This window comes from Microsporum canis, genomic scaffold (genome assembly GCF_000151145.1).
Source record: "Microsporum canis CBS 113480 supercont1.4 genomic scaffold, whole genome shotgun sequence".
In the NCBI taxonomy this organism is placed as follows: Eukaryota; Fungi; Ascomycota; class Eurotiomycetes; order Onygenales; family Arthrodermataceae; genus Microsporum; species Microsporum canis.
The window spans coordinates 1237255-1256638 of record NW_003299166.1 but is presented as its reverse complement, the minus strand read 5'-3'; the positions used below and the strand labels follow the sequence as shown (position 1 = coordinate 1256638).

At 48.1% G+C, this 19384-nt stretch overlaps 11 protein-coding genes across 11 annotated transcripts; 6 read left to right on the top strand and 5 right to left on the bottom strand.

The window, feature by feature from the left end:
* Positions 1–641: 641 nt before the first annotated feature.
* MCYG_04473 (bimA) lies at positions 642–3232 on the top strand (the record flags this gene model as incomplete). Its single annotated transcript, XM_002846690.1, has 4 exons — positions 642–978; positions 1040–1213; positions 1269–3103; positions 3161–3232. The coding sequence occupies 4 exons, from the start codon at positions 642–644 to the stop codon at positions 3230–3232; spliced, it is 2418 nt and encodes an 805-aa protein (XP_002846736.1).
* A 1209-nt stretch (positions 3233–4441) lies between these two features.
* On the top strand, positions 4442–5407 carry MCYG_04472 (1-acyl-sn-glycerol-3-phosphate acyltransferase beta; the record flags this gene model as incomplete). Its single annotated transcript, XM_002846689.1, has 2 exons — positions 4442–5166; positions 5220–5407. 2 exons carry the CDS (start codon positions 4455–4457, stop codon positions 5405–5407), a joined length of 900 nt encoding a protein of 299 aa, XP_002846735.1.
* A 200-nt stretch (positions 5408–5607) lies between these two features.
* Positions 5608–6734, bottom strand: MCYG_04471 (4'-phosphopantetheinyl transferase NpgA; the record flags this gene model as incomplete). Its single annotated transcript, XM_002846688.1, has 3 exons — positions 5608–5649; positions 5771–5863; positions 5928–6734. 3 exons carry the CDS (start codon positions 6732–6734, stop codon positions 5608–5610), a joined length of 942 nt encoding a protein of 313 aa, XP_002846734.1.
* A 319-nt stretch (positions 6735–7053) lies between these two features.
* MCYG_04470 (uncharacterized protein) lies at positions 7054–7821 on the bottom strand (the record flags this gene model as incomplete). Its single annotated transcript, XM_002846687.1, has 3 exons — positions 7054–7390; positions 7455–7602; positions 7665–7821. The coding sequence occupies 3 exons, from the start codon at positions 7819–7821 to the stop codon at positions 7054–7056; spliced, it is 642 nt and encodes a 213-aa protein (XP_002846733.1).
* Positions 7822–8444: 623 nt separating this feature from the next.
* Positions 8445–9319, top strand: MCYG_04469 (glutamine amidotransferase subunit pdxT; the record flags this gene model as incomplete). The annotated part of the gene is made up of 2 exons (XM_002846686.1): positions 8445–8695; positions 8761–9319. The coding sequence occupies 2 exons, from the start codon at positions 8445–8447 to the stop codon at positions 9317–9319; spliced, it is 810 nt and encodes a 269-aa protein (XP_002846732.1).
* Positions 9320–9460: 141 nt separating this feature from the next.
* MCYG_04468 (nuclear cap binding protein subunit 2) lies at positions 9461–10189 on the bottom strand (the record flags this gene model as incomplete). Its single annotated transcript, XM_002846685.1, has 5 exons — positions 9461–9584; positions 9622–9813; positions 9863–9907; positions 9959–10068; positions 10124–10189. The coding sequence occupies 5 exons, from the start codon at positions 10187–10189 to the stop codon at positions 9461–9463; spliced, it is 537 nt and encodes a 178-aa protein (XP_002846731.1).
* Positions 10190–10508: 319 nt separating this feature from the next.
* On the top strand, positions 10509–13440 carry MCYG_04467 (conserved hypothetical protein; the record flags this gene model as incomplete). Its single annotated transcript, XM_002846684.1, has 4 exons — positions 10509–10913; positions 10972–13077; positions 13134–13288; positions 13374–13440. 4 exons carry the CDS (start codon positions 10509–10511, stop codon positions 13438–13440), a joined length of 2733 nt encoding a protein of 910 aa, XP_002846730.1.
* Positions 13441–13925: 485 nt separating this feature from the next.
* MCYG_04466 (conserved hypothetical protein) lies at positions 13926–14633 on the bottom strand (the record flags this gene model as incomplete). Its single annotated transcript, XM_002846683.1, has 1 exon — positions 13926–14633. One exon carries the CDS (start codon positions 14631–14633, stop codon positions 13926–13928), a length of 708 nt encoding a protein of 235 aa, XP_002846729.1.
* Positions 14634–15548: 915 nt separating this feature from the next.
* On the bottom strand, positions 15549–16340 carry MCYG_04465 (peptidyl-prolyl cis-trans isomerase ssp-1; the record flags this gene model as incomplete). The annotated part of the gene is made up of 4 exons (XM_002846682.1): positions 15549–15624; positions 15660–15854; positions 15914–16154; positions 16196–16340. 4 exons carry the CDS (start codon positions 16338–16340, stop codon positions 15549–15551), a joined length of 657 nt encoding a protein of 218 aa, XP_002846728.1.
* A 331-nt stretch (positions 16341–16671) lies between these two features.
* On the top strand, positions 16672–18405 carry MCYG_04464 (conserved hypothetical protein; the record flags this gene model as incomplete). Its single annotated transcript, XM_002846681.1, has 1 exon — positions 16672–18405. One exon carries the CDS (start codon positions 16672–16674, stop codon positions 18403–18405), a length of 1734 nt encoding a protein of 577 aa, XP_002846727.1.
* A 230-nt stretch (positions 18406–18635) lies between these two features.
* On the top strand, positions 18636–19083 carry MCYG_04463 (conserved hypothetical protein; the record flags this gene model as incomplete). Its single annotated transcript, XM_002846680.1, has 2 exons — positions 18636–18721; positions 18792–19083. The coding sequence occupies 2 exons, from the start codon at positions 18636–18638 to the stop codon at positions 19081–19083; spliced, it is 378 nt and encodes a 125-aa protein (XP_002846726.1).
* Between the last annotated feature and the right edge of the window lie 301 nt (positions 19084–19384).

The window sequence follows — 19384 nt, the reverse complement described above, 5'->3', positions numbered from 1 at the left end:
CCACTCGAAGATGCAGCTTTTCAGCCACTGCAAAAAACATCCTTTTTGCCTCCAAACCGCGTTTTTTGTTATTTGAACAACCAGCAAGAAAGAAGACGAACCAACTCACCGTTAGGAAAATATCTATAACTTTGCTGCTGTGGTCAAAACTGCTTTGCCATCCCCAGGCCGGGCAGCAGGTCGCAGGGCCCTTCAGCTTTGTCTCTCTTTTCTCGTCTCTCTACGCCGCCGTCCGCTCCTTTTTTTTCCCATCTCCCAGGCAACAAAAACACACCAACAAGCGCGAGCGCCCTTGTCGAACAGGAGAGCATCGCGCGCGACAGCTAAACGGCTTCTCTCTCTCTCTTGTTTCTGCCTCATGTCAAGCGGACTCTCCTGCTATGAGACTTCTGCTGCTGGGGAATTCCTTTGGCAACAGCGCAGCGTCGGGCTTCTGACTGCGTCCTTCCTACGAGACTGCGCGCCCGCCTGAAGGGTCTTCTTCAGGCTGTTATATATCGGTGGAACAGCTGGGCGGATGCAGAGTCCGATATCTTAACCTCCTAATCATATATCCTACGATCCCGAAACACCTACAGAGCTGCTGGAGCAGAAGTCAAGGAGCAGAAGCCGGAACTCCCCCCTCGAAATATCGACCAGCCATGGCTCCATCGGCGCCTCACATCTCCAGCCAGCTACGGCAGCTTATATACTATCATCTCGATAACAATCTCCTTCGAAACGCCCTTTTCCTCGCCGGTCGTCTCCATGCGTTCGAGCCTCGGTCGTCTGAGGCCGCATATCTACTCTCGCAGTGTCTGCTACAGTCTGGACAGCCAAAGTATGCCTGGGAGGTCTGTCGCAATGCGGGATCGCGCGGGACCCATGTAGGATGTGCCTATGTCTATGCTCAGACTTGTCTCGATCTCGGACACTACATGGAGGGAATCACTGCACTGGAGAGGAGCAAGACTCAGTGGACGTCAAAGAACAACTGGAGTGAGCGGTTCCTACATTTCTTTGGATGCCTTTTTATTTTTCATATTCTAACTGTGTATAGATAAACACAGTGAAAACAGACGACAGCATCTGCCTGATGCAGCCGCAGTCCTTTGTCTTCAGGGGAAACTGTGGCATGCGCACAAAGACATACACAAAGCTGTCGACTGCTATGTCGAAGCTCTCAAGCTCAATCCGTTTCTCTGGGATGCGTTTCTCGGTCTGTGTGAGACAGGTATTGTACCAGGCCTCGTCTTTTGTTTCACAGCCTCTAAATAACGGATATCTAGGTGCAAACGTCAGGGTGCCGAATATCTACAAGATGACGCCAGAAATGGTAGCCATGCTCACTCCGTCGACCTCAGAGAGCTCGTTTTCAGATAAAGCCACCACCAATGGCCAGCCACTGCAGGTACAGCCAAATGTCAATCACAACATTGACCCTTTTCTATCCATGAACGGTCCTAGCTACGGTAGCTCTGCCCTGTGGGAGAAACTTAACGGAAGCAGCGTCAGCGTGGCCTCTGGTTGTGCAGCCGTCCCCGAAGGACTCGAAACTCCAATTGCCCATAGCGATTCAGATGATTTCCGTGTCCGGCCCGGTGCAAGCGCGGGAGAGTCGTACGGGGAACCGCCGTTTGCGCCCGCTCGCAAGCAACGGTCTATGCAGGTGTTAGGCGTCGAGGGCTGTGGCGATATACCGCGGATGAAGCCAACCGGCACCCGATCCAAATCGAAACCAAAGGCAGGATCCTCCGAAGAAACGGCGTCCAGTAAGGAATCCACCTCGTCACAGCAGACTGCTTCGGCAACGGATCGCAAACGGACTGTATCCGGGCATATAGCGCCCGCGAATTCATCAACGCAGCAACCAGTTGAGCCTGGCGCTCCCCAACGACGAAGCGTCCGTCTGTTCAACCAGATTCGGCCAGCAAGCAAGTTCTCTACTTCAGCTGCCGGCCTGGGGCCGCGGGAAGGACGAGAGATCAAGAAAGCAAAGCCTGCCAGCTCGAAGAGCCGCAGCACCGCCACCGCCGCTCCCCTGGGACGAACAACGACTTCATCCAGGAAACAAGGCGGCGAACCAACGGATGTTGACAGCAAAGAAAGCCGGTCGGTTGGAAACTCCTCGGAATCTCTCAATGGACCGTCGAGGACACAAGTACCGGATAAGTCAAAGGAGATTGACGCTCTAGGCTGGACGCTGGATCTATTTTCAAGGTTGGCGAGCGGGTACTCGGCATTATGCAGCTACCGGTGTCAAGATGCTCTTCAGATATTCAACTCTCTCCCACAGAACCAGCGGGAAACGCCCTGGGTATTGTCTCAGATTGGCCGAGCTTATTACGAGCAGGCCTTGTACAGTGATGCAGAAAAATACTTCATCAGGGTGAGAACCATAGCGCCATCGCGGATGGAAGGGATGGAGGTCTACTCCACCGTACTCTGGCACCTGAAGAACGAGGTTGAACTGGCCTACCTTGCACATGAGCTAATGGATACCGATCGCCTGGCATCCGAATCGTGGTGTGCGATTGGAAACTCCTTCTCTCTGCAGGGGGATCATGACCAGGCGCTGAAGTGCTTCAAAAGAGCAACTCAGCTAGATCCCAGGTTCGCGTACGGCTACACTCTACAGGGCCATGAGTACATGTCCAACGAAGAATACGACAAGGCTCTGGATGCATACCGACATGCTATCAACGCCGACCCACGTCACTACAGCGCCTGGTACGGTCTTGGAAAGGTCTATGAGCGAATGGGCAAGCTCAAGTTCGCCGAACAGCACCTCCGCACTGCATCGAATATCAATCCAGCCAACGTCGTCTTGATCTGCAGTATAGGACTGGTCCTAGAGCGCCAGAATAACCTCAAGGCCGCGCTGTTACAATATAGCCGAGCCTCGTCCCTATCACCACAGTCCGTCCTAGCTCGACTGCGTAAAGCTCGAACATTACTAAAACTGAACGAGGTAAATCTTGCTCACATCGAGCTGAAAGTGCTAAAAGACGTGGCGCCAGACGAGCCCAACGTACACTATCTATTAGGCAAGCTGTACAAAATGATGCAGGACAAGGGCAATGCAATAAAACACTTTACGACCGCCCTGAACTTGGATCCAAAGGTGAGTCTCCCAACCCCTTGTGTATCGTATCTAGATGACCGACTAACCGAGAACTAGGCTGCTCAATTCATCAAGGAAGCCATGGAATCCCTTGAGAACCCTGATGACGTTGATGATGACATGACATGATTAATATTTCCGTCAAATCATCCCCCTGCCACCTACCAACCCTACTTGTTCTTCCTTTCTACCCCAATTGTATTCTTTTTATTCGTTTCTTCCTTCACCTTAATCGGGCAGCATAATAACCAGCACTACCCATCTTTCCTTCCAACCAGCATTATGGGTCTTGGTCCGTTTCTTTCCTTTTCTTTGGCGTTGGTGTTACCGGGTTGGCTTCTGTTCAGGGATAATGCATAACGAGCATAACGCAGTGGAATAATAGCATAGGGAACGAAAGAGGAAACGAGAGAGAAAAAAAAGAAGGGAGAGAGAAGTTGAAACATGGGGAGGCACGCTCTTGTCTTGCTCACGGGAATGAATGTACATTTGACCTACGTACAAAAGGGACGGATCGATTGCTTGCTTGCTTAGCTGCTTGGTTGATTGAATGTGGATAATGTTTCTTCCTCGATGTCGACTTGTCCTAGGGAATACGCCTTTACCTATATGTGCAGATGAAATCGATTATTATTCTTATCATTCATCGAGCTGTGAATATATGATTGCCTTTCTATGTCGAGTTCGTCTGTACAGCCTCGGGGTACGCTCATAAGGACTCACCTATACTTCTCTTTTCCGCTCTCCGCCCGCGCCAAGCTTTCCGCTCTCTCTCCGCCGTCGACTTTTATGTATCGGAGAATATATTATATTATATATGTGTCAACATGCCTATATCGAGTAGTTCTCTTCCATCTCATCGTCTTTGTCTATAGAAGTCATCTTTCAGGTGCGTGTCCTTACTATATGTCAAGAGCTACGCCTATACTACCGGCCAACGAGGATTTACAACAGCTACAGCTACAGCTACAGCCACAGCTACAGCTAGTATGTATATTGCATTTACTACTCTTCAGTATTCTTCTTGATCCCCTTTCTCTGAATATAACGGATTCATTCTTCTGGGTACCTACATAGCAACATAGGGCGTAAGCATCTACAACTTCTACCCCTTTAAACATACAGTAAATACATCTCATATGAAGATATCAATTCATCCTCGGTATTTACTTAGACTAGATCTTGTTGGGGAGATGGCCCATTTTTTAAGCCATCAAACCCCCTGAAGTTCTGGTGTAAAATAATAATAATAATAATAAAAAGAAAAAAAGGAAAAAAAAAAATCTACTTCCCGCGCATGTCGAGAACGAAAAGAAGACGAAGAGAATAAACCATCTACGACCGCACTACCATGGCCATCTTCTCCTACATCCTGTCGGGCCTTACGTCCTACGCCGCCCTCACGCTGGGCCTCTTTGGCCTCTCTATAAAGGTGCCCCGCGCAGGCTTCTTCGCCCGCTGTCTCGCCGCATATGCCTCCCTCGTCTTCTGCGCCGCCTACGGCGTCCTCGCCTCGATATGCCTGCGTCTAGCTGGCTACGGCCAGATCTCGCAGTGGACAGTCGCCAGAGCATTCAAGTGGTCCATGTGGCTGGCCACCGGCGTGCACTTCGACGTCATACAGGGCCAGCAATACCTCTCTACCAGGCCCGCGGTCTTTCTCGCAAACCACCAGACGGAGCTGGACGTGCTGCTTCTCGGTGCCGTGCTGCCTCAGTACTCTGCCGTGACGGCAAAGAGGTCTCTTTCCCGCGTACCGCTGCTAGGATGGTTCATGACGCTTTCGGGGACGGTGTTTATCGATCGTGCGAACAGGGAGACTGCCTTCAAGGCGTTTGATAATGCGGCCAACTTGATGAAGACGAAGGGACAAAGTGTTATTATTTTCCCTGAGGGCACAAGGAGTTATGCGCGGGAGCCGACAATGCTGCCGTTTAAGAAGGGAGCGTTCCATTTAGCTGTTAAGGCAGAGGCGGATATCGTGCCTATCGTGGCGGAGAATTACTCGCATGTTCTCGATGTGAAGAAGATGCGGTTTACTTCAGGAGCTATCAAGGTCAAGGGTGAGTTTCATCTTTTGTTTTCGTTAATGCATACTAGCTGACTGCCAGTATAGTGCTTCCTCCAATTAGCACCAAGGGCCTTACAGCTGCCGACGTTGACTCCTTGACCCAAAGCACAAGGCAGTCCATGCTGGATTCCATGGTCGAGATGGACAGGATGAGAAAGGTCAAAGATATCACTAGCACACAGGTCGCCATGGAGGCATCTCGGGCAAGCCGCTCCACCGCCGTTGAGATATAGCGACTTGCCTACATTATACCGTCACTATAGCTCTGATTATGGTGCTGAAACAAAAACTAGAATCCTCACGAATGGAACACATAGCTCGAAGGATATACTTATTAACACACGAACTGGGTCGTCCCGAAGTCTTACAGAGGCAAGGCGTTGTATTATTGTCCTTGGATTCACTAGGGAATTGCCATAGGGCGATGGGCTTTTCAAGCCGTTACCTCAAGCATTTGCATCAGGAGTATGGGTAGCTTGTATCATTAGAAGGATTTTGATAGATCATGAATTATGGCCCCTGCTTACATACAATAAATGCCCTTATATATATACTAATCTCGTTATATAGTAAATAACTTCATCAAAGACACTCACACTCTCCCCGAGCACAAGGGCCCCAACGTCCTTCTCGATATCAATAGACTTAAATTCATCCCATGTATTCAAAGGCAGCAGCATTGCCGAACCCTGGCCCCCTCGTGGCCGTTGCAAGAATATATCGCTCTCCAAACGCAACAACCTCCATCCTCACATTATCAACCAGCTCCCCTTTCAACCGGACCTCAATCCCCTGCAAAGGCTTGCCCCAGACCGGCCCATCTTCAGGCTCGGGAGGGACGACATTGGTGAATTCCAGTTTTTGCAACCAGCTTGCCAACAGCCCTTCTCCAACCATCTTTATATAAGCCTCTTTCAGGGCCCAGTAGGTGTAGAATAAACGGGTGCGGTACCGTATAGATCTATCACCAGCACCAGCGCCAGACTTGATAATCTGCAGCTCTCGAGCCGAAAACGCCTCTGTGAATATATCCACGAATTCACAGAATTCTCTGTCTGTACTGGGCATCAACGCCGGATTCCGTCTCTCCCGCTCATCGGTACAAGTAATATCAACCCCGACCTGAGGCGGCCCCTTATCACCGCGCGAAGACGGGTCAAGCTTTTGCTTGTCATTTGCTTCAGTCTCGACGTCAGCACGATACATGCATCCCGCCAGCGCTACGATGGAAGCCTGGTGGCTGACGTTGAATTCGAGACGCAGCGACTCATCGTTGTCCTTAAGCGGGATATAGCACGGCCTGCAGTGGGGTTTGGGCGTGCGACTGATGATGACCTGGTTCCAGGGCACTCTGGCGGTGCGATGGATGTATAGATACTTCAGCAGGCTGGAGGCTAGAGACATATGCTGGTCTGCAACATGATAGAAGGCCTTGATCTTCTTCTGCTCGGCTGGTTGTAGGCTGTCGATAAGAGGAAGCGAGGTGGTGGATTGTGTCCATTTGCTCATGTCGATGTACCATCTTGTAAGATGAGACGGATCGAGTGTTTGAGATGTCATTCTGATATCAATCTGATGCTCTCCCTATATTTTGTTTTCAAGCGGCTCTCCCTGATGTTGGTTTGCACGGAATCCCCAAGGTCGGCCCAGGGTATATAATTCGCTGGATGTTGTGGTGCAGCCAGAAAATATTCAGCCTGATATCAACTTTGCTACCAACCTGCCTATAATTTGACATACTCAGAATTTCTCGATATCTTAATTAAGTAGATAAGACACTTTTTCTACTCTGCAGCGTATATTTAATTATAGGACTCAAGGTTTTATCAATAATATATTCATAACTAGGCCATTAGCATAACACATTTACGAGCTGCTCCTAAAGCACGAAACCAAAGAACACAGCAAGTAATGGGATGAAGCAGAGTCTCGTCCACATCCCCTTATCCCATAATCTCACCCCCAGCCCCTCGGTAGGGGTCTGCGTGACGGTCGTGGTAGGGGTTTGCGTGACGGTCTTGGTAGCCGTCACCGGCGCTGTGGGAGTCTTTAATTTCTCAGATGTAGTCGTCACAAGAGCAAAAGTCGCCCTGTAATAAGTCCCAGGGTAGTGGTAAAAGTCCGGAGAACTAAAGCACCCGACTAGACTATGGATCCCCGTGGCCGCAACATTTCTAGAGTCGAATATGGTGAGGGTATCGCATACACTCGATCCACTTTAGTTTTCTGATTAGCAGGGCCAGGTATTTTAGATACTGAATATAAACAAAATAATATTACCAGTCGGCCATGTCACTGTCAGAGTAAACGGCTTTGTTCCCCTCACATGCTACCGGAGGATCGCAGTAGGACAAGCCGGTGGGGCAGCAGGCGCCTATCTGTGAACTGACAGCATAGTACTCCCCTAACGCACAGCCATAGGAGCGCCCTTGATTATTCAGGTCAGGTCAGACGACTATAAGCTAATATATCATAGAATAGGGAGCGTACATTCAGTGCCTTCTGAGTACCAGCCTATAAAGCGCTCGTCGACCTGGCGCTTATGCACGTCTTCTGCCCTCGGTGCTGGAGTGATCTCGGGGTGAAAATCACGGGCATAGGCAGAACTGATACATGCGATCAGGGCAGCGATGAGGAAGAACTGCATCATGCCGTCTTTACCGTTTGAAGAGAGGTTGACATTGTGAAGGCCTGACTGACCCTGGTGGTCACTCTTTAAATAGTCACCCGGTCAAAACAACAAGCTAATCACAACCCGGTCTCTGCGTCGATCTGTGTTGGATGTCCGCTTCCAACGGTTTTCCATATATATAACAATATAAATATTCGGACAGCGTATCTTTCATGGCTATCGTCATGCTGATACTTGGTCAATATATGTCCAGTAAAATATCATGGAGTTTCTCTGCTTTTCAATGTCAATATATCCCTGGCATTCTCGTATGGAGAAACACATACCAACTGGCCCTCCCCCACCAAACATCCGTAGTACCCTGTCTTCCGCGTATAATCGCCATAGCAATGTTATATCCATCTATTTTATCCTCCTGCTCAATATTTTGCTCTATATTTAATCAATATTTTCATTTACTTTGCATATTTTTCAATCAAAAGTCTCAACTTCGGCCCGAGGGAGCGGATAAACTTATCACCGAAAGACCCGGATTACTAAGCAGTTAACGGTGTTTTTTATTCTTTTTATTTTTTGACTCAGAGGAAGAGAAGAAGAGAAGAAGAAGTTGATAAACGGACAGAACAGAAAATAATGCAATGACTATCACAGTGGGTGTCCTCGCCCTGCAGGGCGCTTTTCACGAGCACATACAGCTTCTCCGGGTTGCCGCGGCCAAGCTGAGGGGCAACAAGTCTATGACCAAACAGCAATGGGAGTTCGTCGAAGTTCGCACGCCGGCCGAGCTGGCGAGATGTGACGGGCTCATTATACCAGGAGGCGAGAGCACCGCTATGGCCCTGGTGGCTGCTCGTTCGAACCTTCTTGAGCCGCTGAGAGAATTTGTAAAGTAGGTTTTCCGGTTGTGGCGCGCAAACGTCGAATTGTCAGTGATATTAACGGGAGCGCATGTAGACTCCATAGGAAGCCCACCTGGGGTACCTGCGCAGGCCTAATCCTGCTCGCTGAATCAGCAAACCGGACGAAGCGAGGTGGTCAAGAGCTCATCGGTGGGCTGGACGTTCGCGTTAACAGGAACCATTTCGGGAGACAGATGGAGAGCTTTTATGCGCCATTGGATCTACCTTTCCTGCCGGGTGATTCCGGTCCATTCCGAGCAGTGTTTATAAGGGCTCCCGTGGTCGAGAAAGTTCTTTCGCCCAAGGAAGGCATTCAAGACGAGGAATTTGCAAGAGACGGGGCCGTCGTGGCGCCATCAGTACGGCCAGAGAGTGCACTTGCTCGGGAAGTCATGGCGGGAAAGGTTGAGGTCCTGGGCAAACTACCGGCCAAGGTTGACGGTAACGGTGACCCACAGGAGGCTGGTGATATCGTGGCCGTGAAACAGGGTAACGTTTTTGGTACCAGTTTTCATCCGGAGTTGACTGATGATGCCAGAATTCATATGTGGTGGCTCACTCAGGTTAGTGAGTCAGTAGCGAAGTTACAGAAGGCAGAAGTGGTCGTTCGATAGACAGTATATATATATAAATTTTTTGTTGACTTTTCTTTTCATTTTGATCTTTTTTTTTTTTGGTTGTGTTCTTGGGTATCTGATAGAAGATCGCGTACGGGTGTAAATTCACCCAACCTACCAACTTGTATATACCTCCACTCAATTATCATCTGCCAAACCGCGTCCATATCCGCCTCTGCCGGGATCGAATTCATCTCTAAACTCGTCACGGACTTGCCCCCCAGATTTACCACGTCTAATGAAGGCCTGGTCAGCTCTGTCTCTTAAAAAGTTTTGTGGTAATACAAGCCATAGCATACCCATACTGTCTTCCTTCCTGAAATCCAGGATCCAAATCAGTTCGAATAATTCTCTCATCTAACTTCGTTCCCCCAATATACTTCATACAGTCCAAAGCGTCTTGGTGTGTGTAATACTCAACAAAGCAGAAACCGCATGGTGTTTTCTGGAATCGATCCAGGCCCATTACCAGGCGCTTTATCTCTCCGCATCTAAAGGAATTAGCAGATGTTATGTCCGCTAGTAGGACTGGTGACGTACTTTGCGAATAGCTCGTGTATCTGCTCTTCAGTCGTGTAAAATGACCTACTCATGCTGTTAGAACGCGCCCAGAGCTATCGTCCGGCCACAACGTACAGGTTTCCAACATATAAAGTGGTAGCCTCCTTCAGAGAGACGTCGAAATCTCCCTGAATCTTATCTTCCTCGCGATCTCCACGATCATGGTACGACTTCCGGCGTTTGTTCTGTATTTCATCAAGTTAGAGAAGTCTTCAATAACGGACTAGCCGAAGTGCATACCTTGTTGTTGAAATAGGTGCTAGGCCTGTCCAGCCTTTCCACCGTGGATCGAGCCGTGGTCGCCATTCTCAACTCCTGTTGATGGTGATGAAAGGATGGGGTTGCTCTTCTTCCTCTCTTGAAGCTCTTCGAAAGTTGAAGCGCTAAATAAAGAGCTTGAGGCTTGGCGCGCGGTTGTCAAAACCTCAGCAGTTTTTAACTTGGAAGAAAAACAATTTATTTATGCGACAAGCCAGCTTGCAGAGGAGGAGGAGCATACTAATTTATAATATATTATTCCAAGAATGAGGGTTGCTGCGCTATAAGAAACCCGTGAACCTTCCTTTTCACCCTTTCTCTTTACCCATTTGGTCGCGAGAGACATCTTCCAATACCCGACACCAACATGCCGCGAATCGTGGATTACTCTCCTCCATGGTTATCCAGACCCTCACCGGGCGTCGATCTCTTCTGCCCTGATGCAAATGACAAGTCGTCGTCGATTCGCGATGCGCAGAAAATCATTAATGACGCTACCCAGAAGCCACGACCGGTTCGAACTCTTGCTCGTAGGGGTACGGAAGTCTTTACTGTTGTTGATAATCAGATCAGATGGGCAGACCTTGCGAGACTGAAAGATGAATGGAGGAAAGGCGTGAAACAGAAGAGAGAAGAGTCTGGTCGTGGCAGCCGGAGCGGACAGGCCAACAGGATAGGAAAGGGAGGCAAGGGCAGTTTGGATCGCAATACAACGAGAGAGGAATCGGAGGAACAAGAAGTCGATGATGGCTCAAAGGGCTCATATTACAGGGTATGTTTGCCATTTATTTCTTCGAATCGCCTAATATGCTAACATTTGTGTTCTATAGATCCTGACTACCCCAGTATACGGCAATATCGAGCAACTTGCCATATCCCCCAACGGAGCTTTTCTTGCCATTACAACAACTCATACAGTCCATATTGCGGTACTGCCGGATTCTTCGCACCTTTCTGGGCCAGATTACTCCCCAATTCGCGTAAAGACATTCCAGCTAGGACCTACGACCCATGTCATCCCCGAATCACCAGTCATGGCTATCCTCTGGCACCCCCTGGGAATATCTGATACCAACTGTGGTTGTATAGTTACGGTTACCTCTGATTCAGCTGTACGGCTATGGGAGATTGATCGCAAGAATCAATGGTCATTTGACAGACCAACGCTTGCAATTGACTTGAAGAAACTAGTTGATGGAACTTCCATGGACCAAGACTTTTCACCTTTGAGCTTCGGTCAGAATAAGGGATTTTCAGCAGACTCCTTTGATATGGAAGTTGCTGCTGCTAGATTTGGCGGTCATGGGTACGAAGAAGAAGATGCGTGGGCATCTATGACACTATGGGTTGCCATGCGGACAGGCGACGTTTATGCCCTTTGCCCGCTTTTGCCTTCAAGGTGGCAAGCATCGCCAGTTACAATTCCATCCTTGACTTCCTCTATCGTTCGAGAGCTCGCTGTCGCACAGGAGGAGTCGCTGGAGACGGATGACGAGCTCAAAGCAACCCAGCAACAGTATGAATGGCTTAAGGAAATTGATAACCAGGATGCGCTTCTGATAGAAGAGGAATCTATGTTTACTGAAATCCGAGCCCGTCCAACCAATCTGAGCCCTATACCACGACTCCAGGGGCCTTTCTTGTTTGATTGCGAGGAACTTGAGGACGATATTGATATCACTGATGTCTTCGTCATTGCTTCCAGGGCGGACATTGATGACCTGATGGCAGGAGAAGATGAACCTGAGCTACTTAGTGAAATCGCCCATAGCGGGCTATCAGGTACAATCATCTGCCTTCTAACCTCTACCGGAACTCTTCATGTGTGCCTTGAAGTGGATGGGGTGAAAGGCCAATGGCTTCCAGGAACTTGCAAAAATACCTTTAGTACACCAATGTCTGAGCCATCTGACCTGTTACTTCTAGAATCTCTAGAAACAGTCCGAGCCAGGGATAGACAGTCCAACATGTGGCCCATGTTCTCAGAAGATATTGGATCGCGATACGACTTTTTTGTGACGACCGCCAGGGCTGTTCACTTCTTCTCGTTGTCTTCCTGGGTTCATCGTGTGGAACCTGAGCTAAGGTCTGAAGACACCTCTGGATCAGCATTCCGCATCAACATTATATGCAACGGAGAGATTGCTGCACGCGAGCAGATGCTTCAATTGCCCCCATCAGAACTAGCTCCAAACGGCAAGGAGGAACATTTGGCTGGCTGCTTAGCCATTTTCGACTATGACGTAGGGTATCTACTACTCACATTCTCACCATCTAGACCTTGTGCGGTCCTGCTTGACTCTCCTGAATACGAAGAGTTCTTAGCATCAAAGGAGGCTTCAGATTCCGAGACACCGGATAGCCATGCACCTATACCAGCTCATACACGCCCAACATATCAGGTTCCGTCCATTCTCTACTCTCCCTCTCCCCTCGTTTCGTTTGTTGCAGATTTTGTCCCTCATGGGCATCGACACACTCTTAAAGAGCCCGTCCGTCTATCACCGTCAACTCTAGAACTCTTCACTTCAGCCCATAGGATCTTGAGCACATACACCCATTCATTAGAAGTTGCAGCTTCCGACCTTTTCCGCCGCTGTGAACGGTTACAAGGCGAGATGCGCGGTCAGTTGACTCAGCTCATCGAGATAGGGGAGAGGATAAATGATGTCTCAAATGGCACTGTTAGAGGAACTGTAAAGAGGGCTCCAGTTGATCGTGGACAGGCCTTAAATTCGAGACTGACCGCTGCTCAGTCAAGACAGAAGGAGCTTGTCGAGCGGTACAACAATATTCGATTAAAGATCATCAAGGCTGGAGGACGACCGATTAGTGAAAAAGAAAAAGTATGGATGAAGGAAGTTGATACCCTATCAATATCCCTTGGTGAAAACGACGGAAAGTCCAAGGGTGATTTAAAAGAAAGACTTGAAACGGTATGCTGCGACAACTATATAGCCCTCGTAAGACTCTTACTGATGCAAGATTATAGGCAACAACACTGGCCAAGAAACTTCTGTCTGAGATGAAAAACATCCCAGACGTTGCTGACTCCACTCCTTCCACTCCTAACTCTACACAGCCTATGGTGCCACAGAGGCTACAAAAGGCCAAGGTTGCGGATGCCATGAACATGGTTGAACGAGAGTATGTTTTGTCTCTCCTTTTTTTTTAATAATACAAACCTTCAACTACGTTCTAATATCAATTGCTAACCACTCTTGCTATATAGATCCGCTGTTATTGACGCGATCACATCCAGGCTTGAACGACTATCAACCAGCCTATCTGACCTTTAGTGATCTGCCTGGACTATTTTCTTTCTTTCTCCCAAATATGTAACAATTCGAATAAATACCCGTACTACCTGTGATAATCAAGGCTCACATATTTTTCCGCAATATCGCCTGGACAGCTAGCATTGAAATGAAACTTGACTAGAGGAAATACTTAGTATTGGATGTGGTTTGAATTCCCCTATACCTGAATGGTGTCGAAAGTAATGCTTCATGGTTGCTGGAACGTAGAATAATTCAGGGGTGGACTTGTCAAGTACTATCAAGGCCACCAAAGTGATGTCATGATTAAACCGTCGCGAGACATGGGAGTGATACGCAAAAGAAAACGAAAATCAAATAAAAGGCAGCCATTTCTTCAGCAAACCAATGCTCTAACCAGCCAATGCTCCAACCGACCAATGCTCCAGCCCGTCAATGCTCCAACCCTCCCACTGATGTTCAACTCCAGCCACACCACGTAAAAAAGGGTTCAAAAAACCATTTTATCAAACCCAACGTTCCCATTCCTGGGTAAGATCCAGGCGTTCTTCTATTGTATGCGCCAGCTCAGCAACAATAGTCTTCCAGCTAGGCAAGACGAGGGAGTCAACCTTATCCTCCCAGATCCGCATCTCGTCTCGATACCCGTTCCACCACTCCAGGAACTGGAGCCGAGTATACATAGGCATGCCAGAGTCATCGACCAGGTTGCGCAAGTAAGTATCCGCGTTTAACCAAGTACGAAACGGTCCCTCTAAGTATCCTTGACGAAATTTGTTGTAGGCAGCGGTGAACTCTGCATAAGCCGCTTCTTCGACATGGAAGCTCACGACGCAGGTAGGAATTTTGGCCGAGACAGCAGTGAAGTCCTTTCTGGTTTTCCAAGAAAAGAGTCTGTCGATTGAGTTGATGTGTCGAATGGCGCGAATAGATGGCTTGAGTGGGCAGAGATAGTAGAAGCGCTCCTTGTGCTTCTTTTCGAGGTAGAGGAAACCCTTGAGTGCCGCGTCTGCTTTATGGCGGACGATGTTAGCGGCATGATGGACGTCTTCGGGGAGGGCCATAGTGAGTTCTCGAGGAAATGAAGTCTTTCTCTTGTCAAACACGTAGTGAAGAGCATCTATGGCTCTAGGAGGGTGAGGGCGATAAGGGATGAGCTCAGATGGCGTGGGCCGGGCTGAGGCGATGGACAGGTTTCTTGGGTCCAACGACATGATGAGCCCTGTGAACAGCTGCTTGATAGAAGATAGAAGAAGAAGAAGAAGATAGTGGCCAAAGTAAAAGGTGTTGAAGGGAGGATATCATAAAGGTTGTCTAAGTTGTTGATAAACTAAGTGTTGTGAAGAAGTGAAGAGAAGAACAGGATAAGACTATCAGAACAACAGCCAGCAGGTTCTTAAGATAATATGATATAAAGGAGCTCCAAATGAAGGTAACTCCCTGCTCCTTACAAGCTCCGGTTGAGGTTATCAATGTGATATCGACCCTCTAGTAGTGTAAAGATGGCCCGGATGATGGAGTATATACGGGGTGTGAATGAAAGTAAAGCAACGAGGGCTCCAGCACGGCGTAGACGCAGCCCGAAGCAGACAGGGGCTCCTTTTGAGGTCTTCTTAAGACCACAGAGGTGGCTCATGTCGTTTGTGTACAAGTATATAGACATAAATGTACACCAATAAGGAAAAAGGGGGCACTCTGGAAACGAGATGTAGAACAAATCAAGGCCGAACATATACTGTAAACATGATGATATGAGAAAGAACAGAATATAAAAGGAGATGAAGGAGAAGGGAAGGAGAAAGCATGGTATTTATGGTTATAACGCCCGGGAAGTTTGGGTCTGGTTCTACCAAAGTTGGTGAAGAGCTTATTCCATCACCGGTTTCCCCCATAGGATTGTAGCTTGCAGCAATTCAAGTGTGTTCCAGTGAAGGAGCAGAGGATATAGAAGGTGATAGTTAATGTCCAATGTATATTATTATTATGTCGAAGCAAAGAGTGAACTCCTTACATCGAACATCGAGTTGCCGAACAATTTTTGGCGACAGGAACCAAACATTTTCCATCACAGAAGAGGGGTGCGCCAAAAAAAGGAAAGACCACCGATTATCAACGTATGGATAATCAGGTTAAACGAAGGTCAAAAGGTTGAGGTATGGTGGTAAGGGAAGATGTTGTATAGAGTGATGGAACGGGTTCATGTAGCTTTTACAATCATAATACATCAAAGAATCAGAGGCGGGACAAGAGAAATATAAATTATTGGACGCTGTATAACCGTTAGCAACGAGTACAATGACACGAAAAGGGTCGCATACCGTTCGATCAAGTGAACCCCTGACGCCGTCTCCACGATATCACTGACTTGGCCGACCTTCAAGGCAAAAGCAGCCTGCTCGAACTCAGCCTGCATCTCGCCTCGGCCAAAGAATCCCCTGTATACCAAAGTAGTCAGCAAGACATACTGTGCTTATAACTTATTCAGAAAACCCACAAATCGCCCCTCTTCCTTGCACTGCTGCAGTCAGACTCCGAGGTTGCAATATCACCCAAAGAAGCTTCACCAGCCTCGATACGCTTCTGGTGACCACGCAATATCTCAATTGCCTCACTCTTCGACCTTGTGATCTCTGACTCCCGCCAGCTGCTTGGTCGTCTGCTCTCACGGTGCTTGATGAGCAGGTGGCTTGCACGGATCTTGCCTTCGGCTCGACCACCGGCTCCATAGCGATCAGCTGCCGGCGCACTGTGATTAGTGGCCATGTAGGTCTTCAGCTTCTCTGTGTCGGTGTTCGCTGGCGGCTCCCATCGTGATTCCTTTGAGATCGAGTTGAAGTAGTATGGGAGGTTCTTAGAGTTAGAGTGCCGTACCTCCCAGCCGGAGGGGAGTCCTGTTTCTGCCTGTGTCGTCTGTCAGTCATCCGTCTTGCTCCTTGTACCTGGAAAGCAAGCTCACCATGCTGTATATATCTATTTAATGCCCGCCCTTTTTTACCTGGATGCTCCTTGTATTTGTTGTCGAATGTCTCGATATTTCTTTGCGGGCGACAGAAATGCGGGGGCCGTTGCTGAGTAAGCAGCGTATTTTATTTTCAGCGCCAAATGAAATTTTACGAAATCAAATCGAGGTCAATTTGAACATTTATGTAGAGAGATGTTAAAGGTAAAGGTTGTGCGGACAGGATACACTGAAGACGACAGAAACTCATATAATGTTTATAATTCCTCGAAACAGAGGTTGAATGAGTCTAAATGGAGGACGCCGTACGCCCAAACATCACAGCGCGCAGGGGTATATTCGAGCGAGGCTTTCGTACTTGGTCAAGTCTCGCTGATAATGTTGTGAAAGCGACTGCTCTGCCTGAAAGCTGCTTCGAATTTGAAAAGACAATTGCACATATACCATGCTTCCCCTTGGGCTTGGATATAAAAGAACGATATGGAGGGTTATATGCAACGGGGACTTCCGTTTGGGCAACACAAGGCTCCCAAGGGCTCTCCTATATTGAGAAGAATATCGATATTCTAGTTTCGACAGCTTGGCCTACTAAGCTTACGCTGGCTGACCGTGACTTGGATTATCGGACTTGGTTTAATCATGAGGAGAATCATATTTCTATACTTGTACTCGCATGGGCTTATATTCTTTCGGCTCGCTGGGCAGAGCTGATGCCTGGATCCGTTGTTGAGTACAGTAGCGATCAGGTAGCCAGGGACGAGAGCGATCAGGATGCCATTTTAGTGGATGTTGGCAATATCGATAACGGTGCCACCAGATGGTGGGCTGCTGTTCTAGCCCCAGAGGGCTGGCGGGCTTATATTAGCTCGGATAAGGCGAAGTATAAGTCTCCATGGTCAATAGCACTGAAGACATCCTTAAAATATAGGCTCTCATGTCATGAAGATCCCATGCAGCAAGCCAGCGCTATATCGCCCACGGCTGCTCTTTGTTACCTTTCAGAGTACTGTGACCTTCACGGAATTACTGACCAGAGTTATACAGCACTGTCTGTTACCCTAATGCTTCCTCTGTTAAGTTCCAGGGGACGTCAGGTTCGCCTACCGTTACCAAAGCTCAGGTATGGACGCAATGCTGGGCTTCAACAAAGTACACAAGCTGACAATAAGTGGATATATACGACTACGAATCTCGATAAAATTCTAGTTTTAAGCTGCAATACTGGAGGATTAAAGTCCTTGCTATCGAGTGTCTTCTATGATCCCGGTGTAACCTGCAATCTAGCAAGCTCATGGCTACATGCTATCTTTGCCGTCCTCGACTCTGTTAATGCTACTCATCTCATATATATTATGGCGAAAAGATCTTCGCCTCTCGCTTTCCTATGGCTAGGTGGGATTATAACGGGACTGTATGACGATATATTACGAGATGGACGATCTGGCCTAATTCCAGTTGATCTCCATGCAGCCATGTGGACTGGAACGATCCAGTCTTTTTTACAGGAGCCTTTATCTAAGCCTTCAACTATGATGGGATATATATCACGGGCAAATGAGTGCCGGTTGTTATATATTCTGCAAGAAAAATACCATGATCGATGGCCAACATGCCAGTGGGCACCCTTTGGACAAACAGCCCTTGAAGACGCTAATGAGCGTGTCCGCTCTTATGCTGATGAATTTGAAGGTGGCTTTAGATACGTGGAATGGAGGTGGGCTTGCAAAGAAGGCAGTGCCATTCACTACGTACCTAATGGAGGGCTTACTCCGGTTTTCCAAACTCTACCACATGCGGTACTTGATATCCATATCGGTTATGAGGCGCTTAAGGATGAAGAGATCGTGTCAGGGGACGCAACGCGAAATATCTTTGGCTGGTTACGGCCTAAAGGGTTTTCTGCGAACGAAAAAGACATATATCGCCATGAATGGCTGGCCGGTGAAGTTTCGGACGAGGACGCGCATCATGAGGGGATCCAGAGAGCAGAAAGGCTTAGATGCAGTGAACTGGAACAGCCAAAGTGACTGATACCTTGTATGAGATCTCGCGTACTCTGTATATTCATTCACGTTTATATAGAGGGCTTAGAATAGGGTGCTTAGTCATCAACCATTCACCAAAAGTTCGGAAAGTTAAAAGTTGAAGGTCGGCATTTTGTAGAATATATAAAGCGCATCTTCTTCATCTTTGTTTCCCCCAAACACACCACATTATCGCATATTGAACGTCGAATACCGTCATCATAAATACCACCATGTCTGCCTCTCCAGCTCCTCAGGGCGGCTCTACCCAGCAACAACAAGGAACAGATCAAATCCACTTTAAATTCTGTCGCGAGTGGTATGTAACCCCCCCAGAGTCATACCTCGAAAAGAGAACGAAGACAAGCTAACATGTATATTTTATCTAGTTCCAACTTGCTATATCCGAAAGAAGATCGAGCGACGAACTCTCTGGTTTTCGCATGCCGAACTTGCCATGTCGCAGAGCCAGCTACATCATACTGTGTCTTCCAGAACAAACTCCACAGCCAGGTCGGCGATACAGCAGGTGTAACACAGGACATCGGAAATGATCCAACAGTTGGTCTCCCACTCTGCCTTCTCTGTGGCGACTTGATATGCTGTGACTCTTGTGGAGATTTGGCAGATTATATGACCTGGGAGAAACCCGCGCAGCCGAAGCAGAGCAGCACCTTATGAACGGTCTTTGGACTTGGTGAAACATTTGGCTAACGAGAACCGCACATCTATCTAGCTTCCTCGATCTAATAAAATTTGCCCCAGTTGTGGTGAGAATGAAGCTGTATTCTTCCAGTCGCAACAGCGATCTGCGGAGACGGGGATGGTGAGATACATGATTGATGTGTTTGCTGTTTGTTTGCCATGCTCTGTTCTGACTCGTGCTTATTTCAGAAACTATACTATGTTTGCTGCACTTGCGGAAAGGTGTTCGTTTGAAGATTTTGCGATATTCCCTGCCCTTTTTACCTACAGGCTTTTC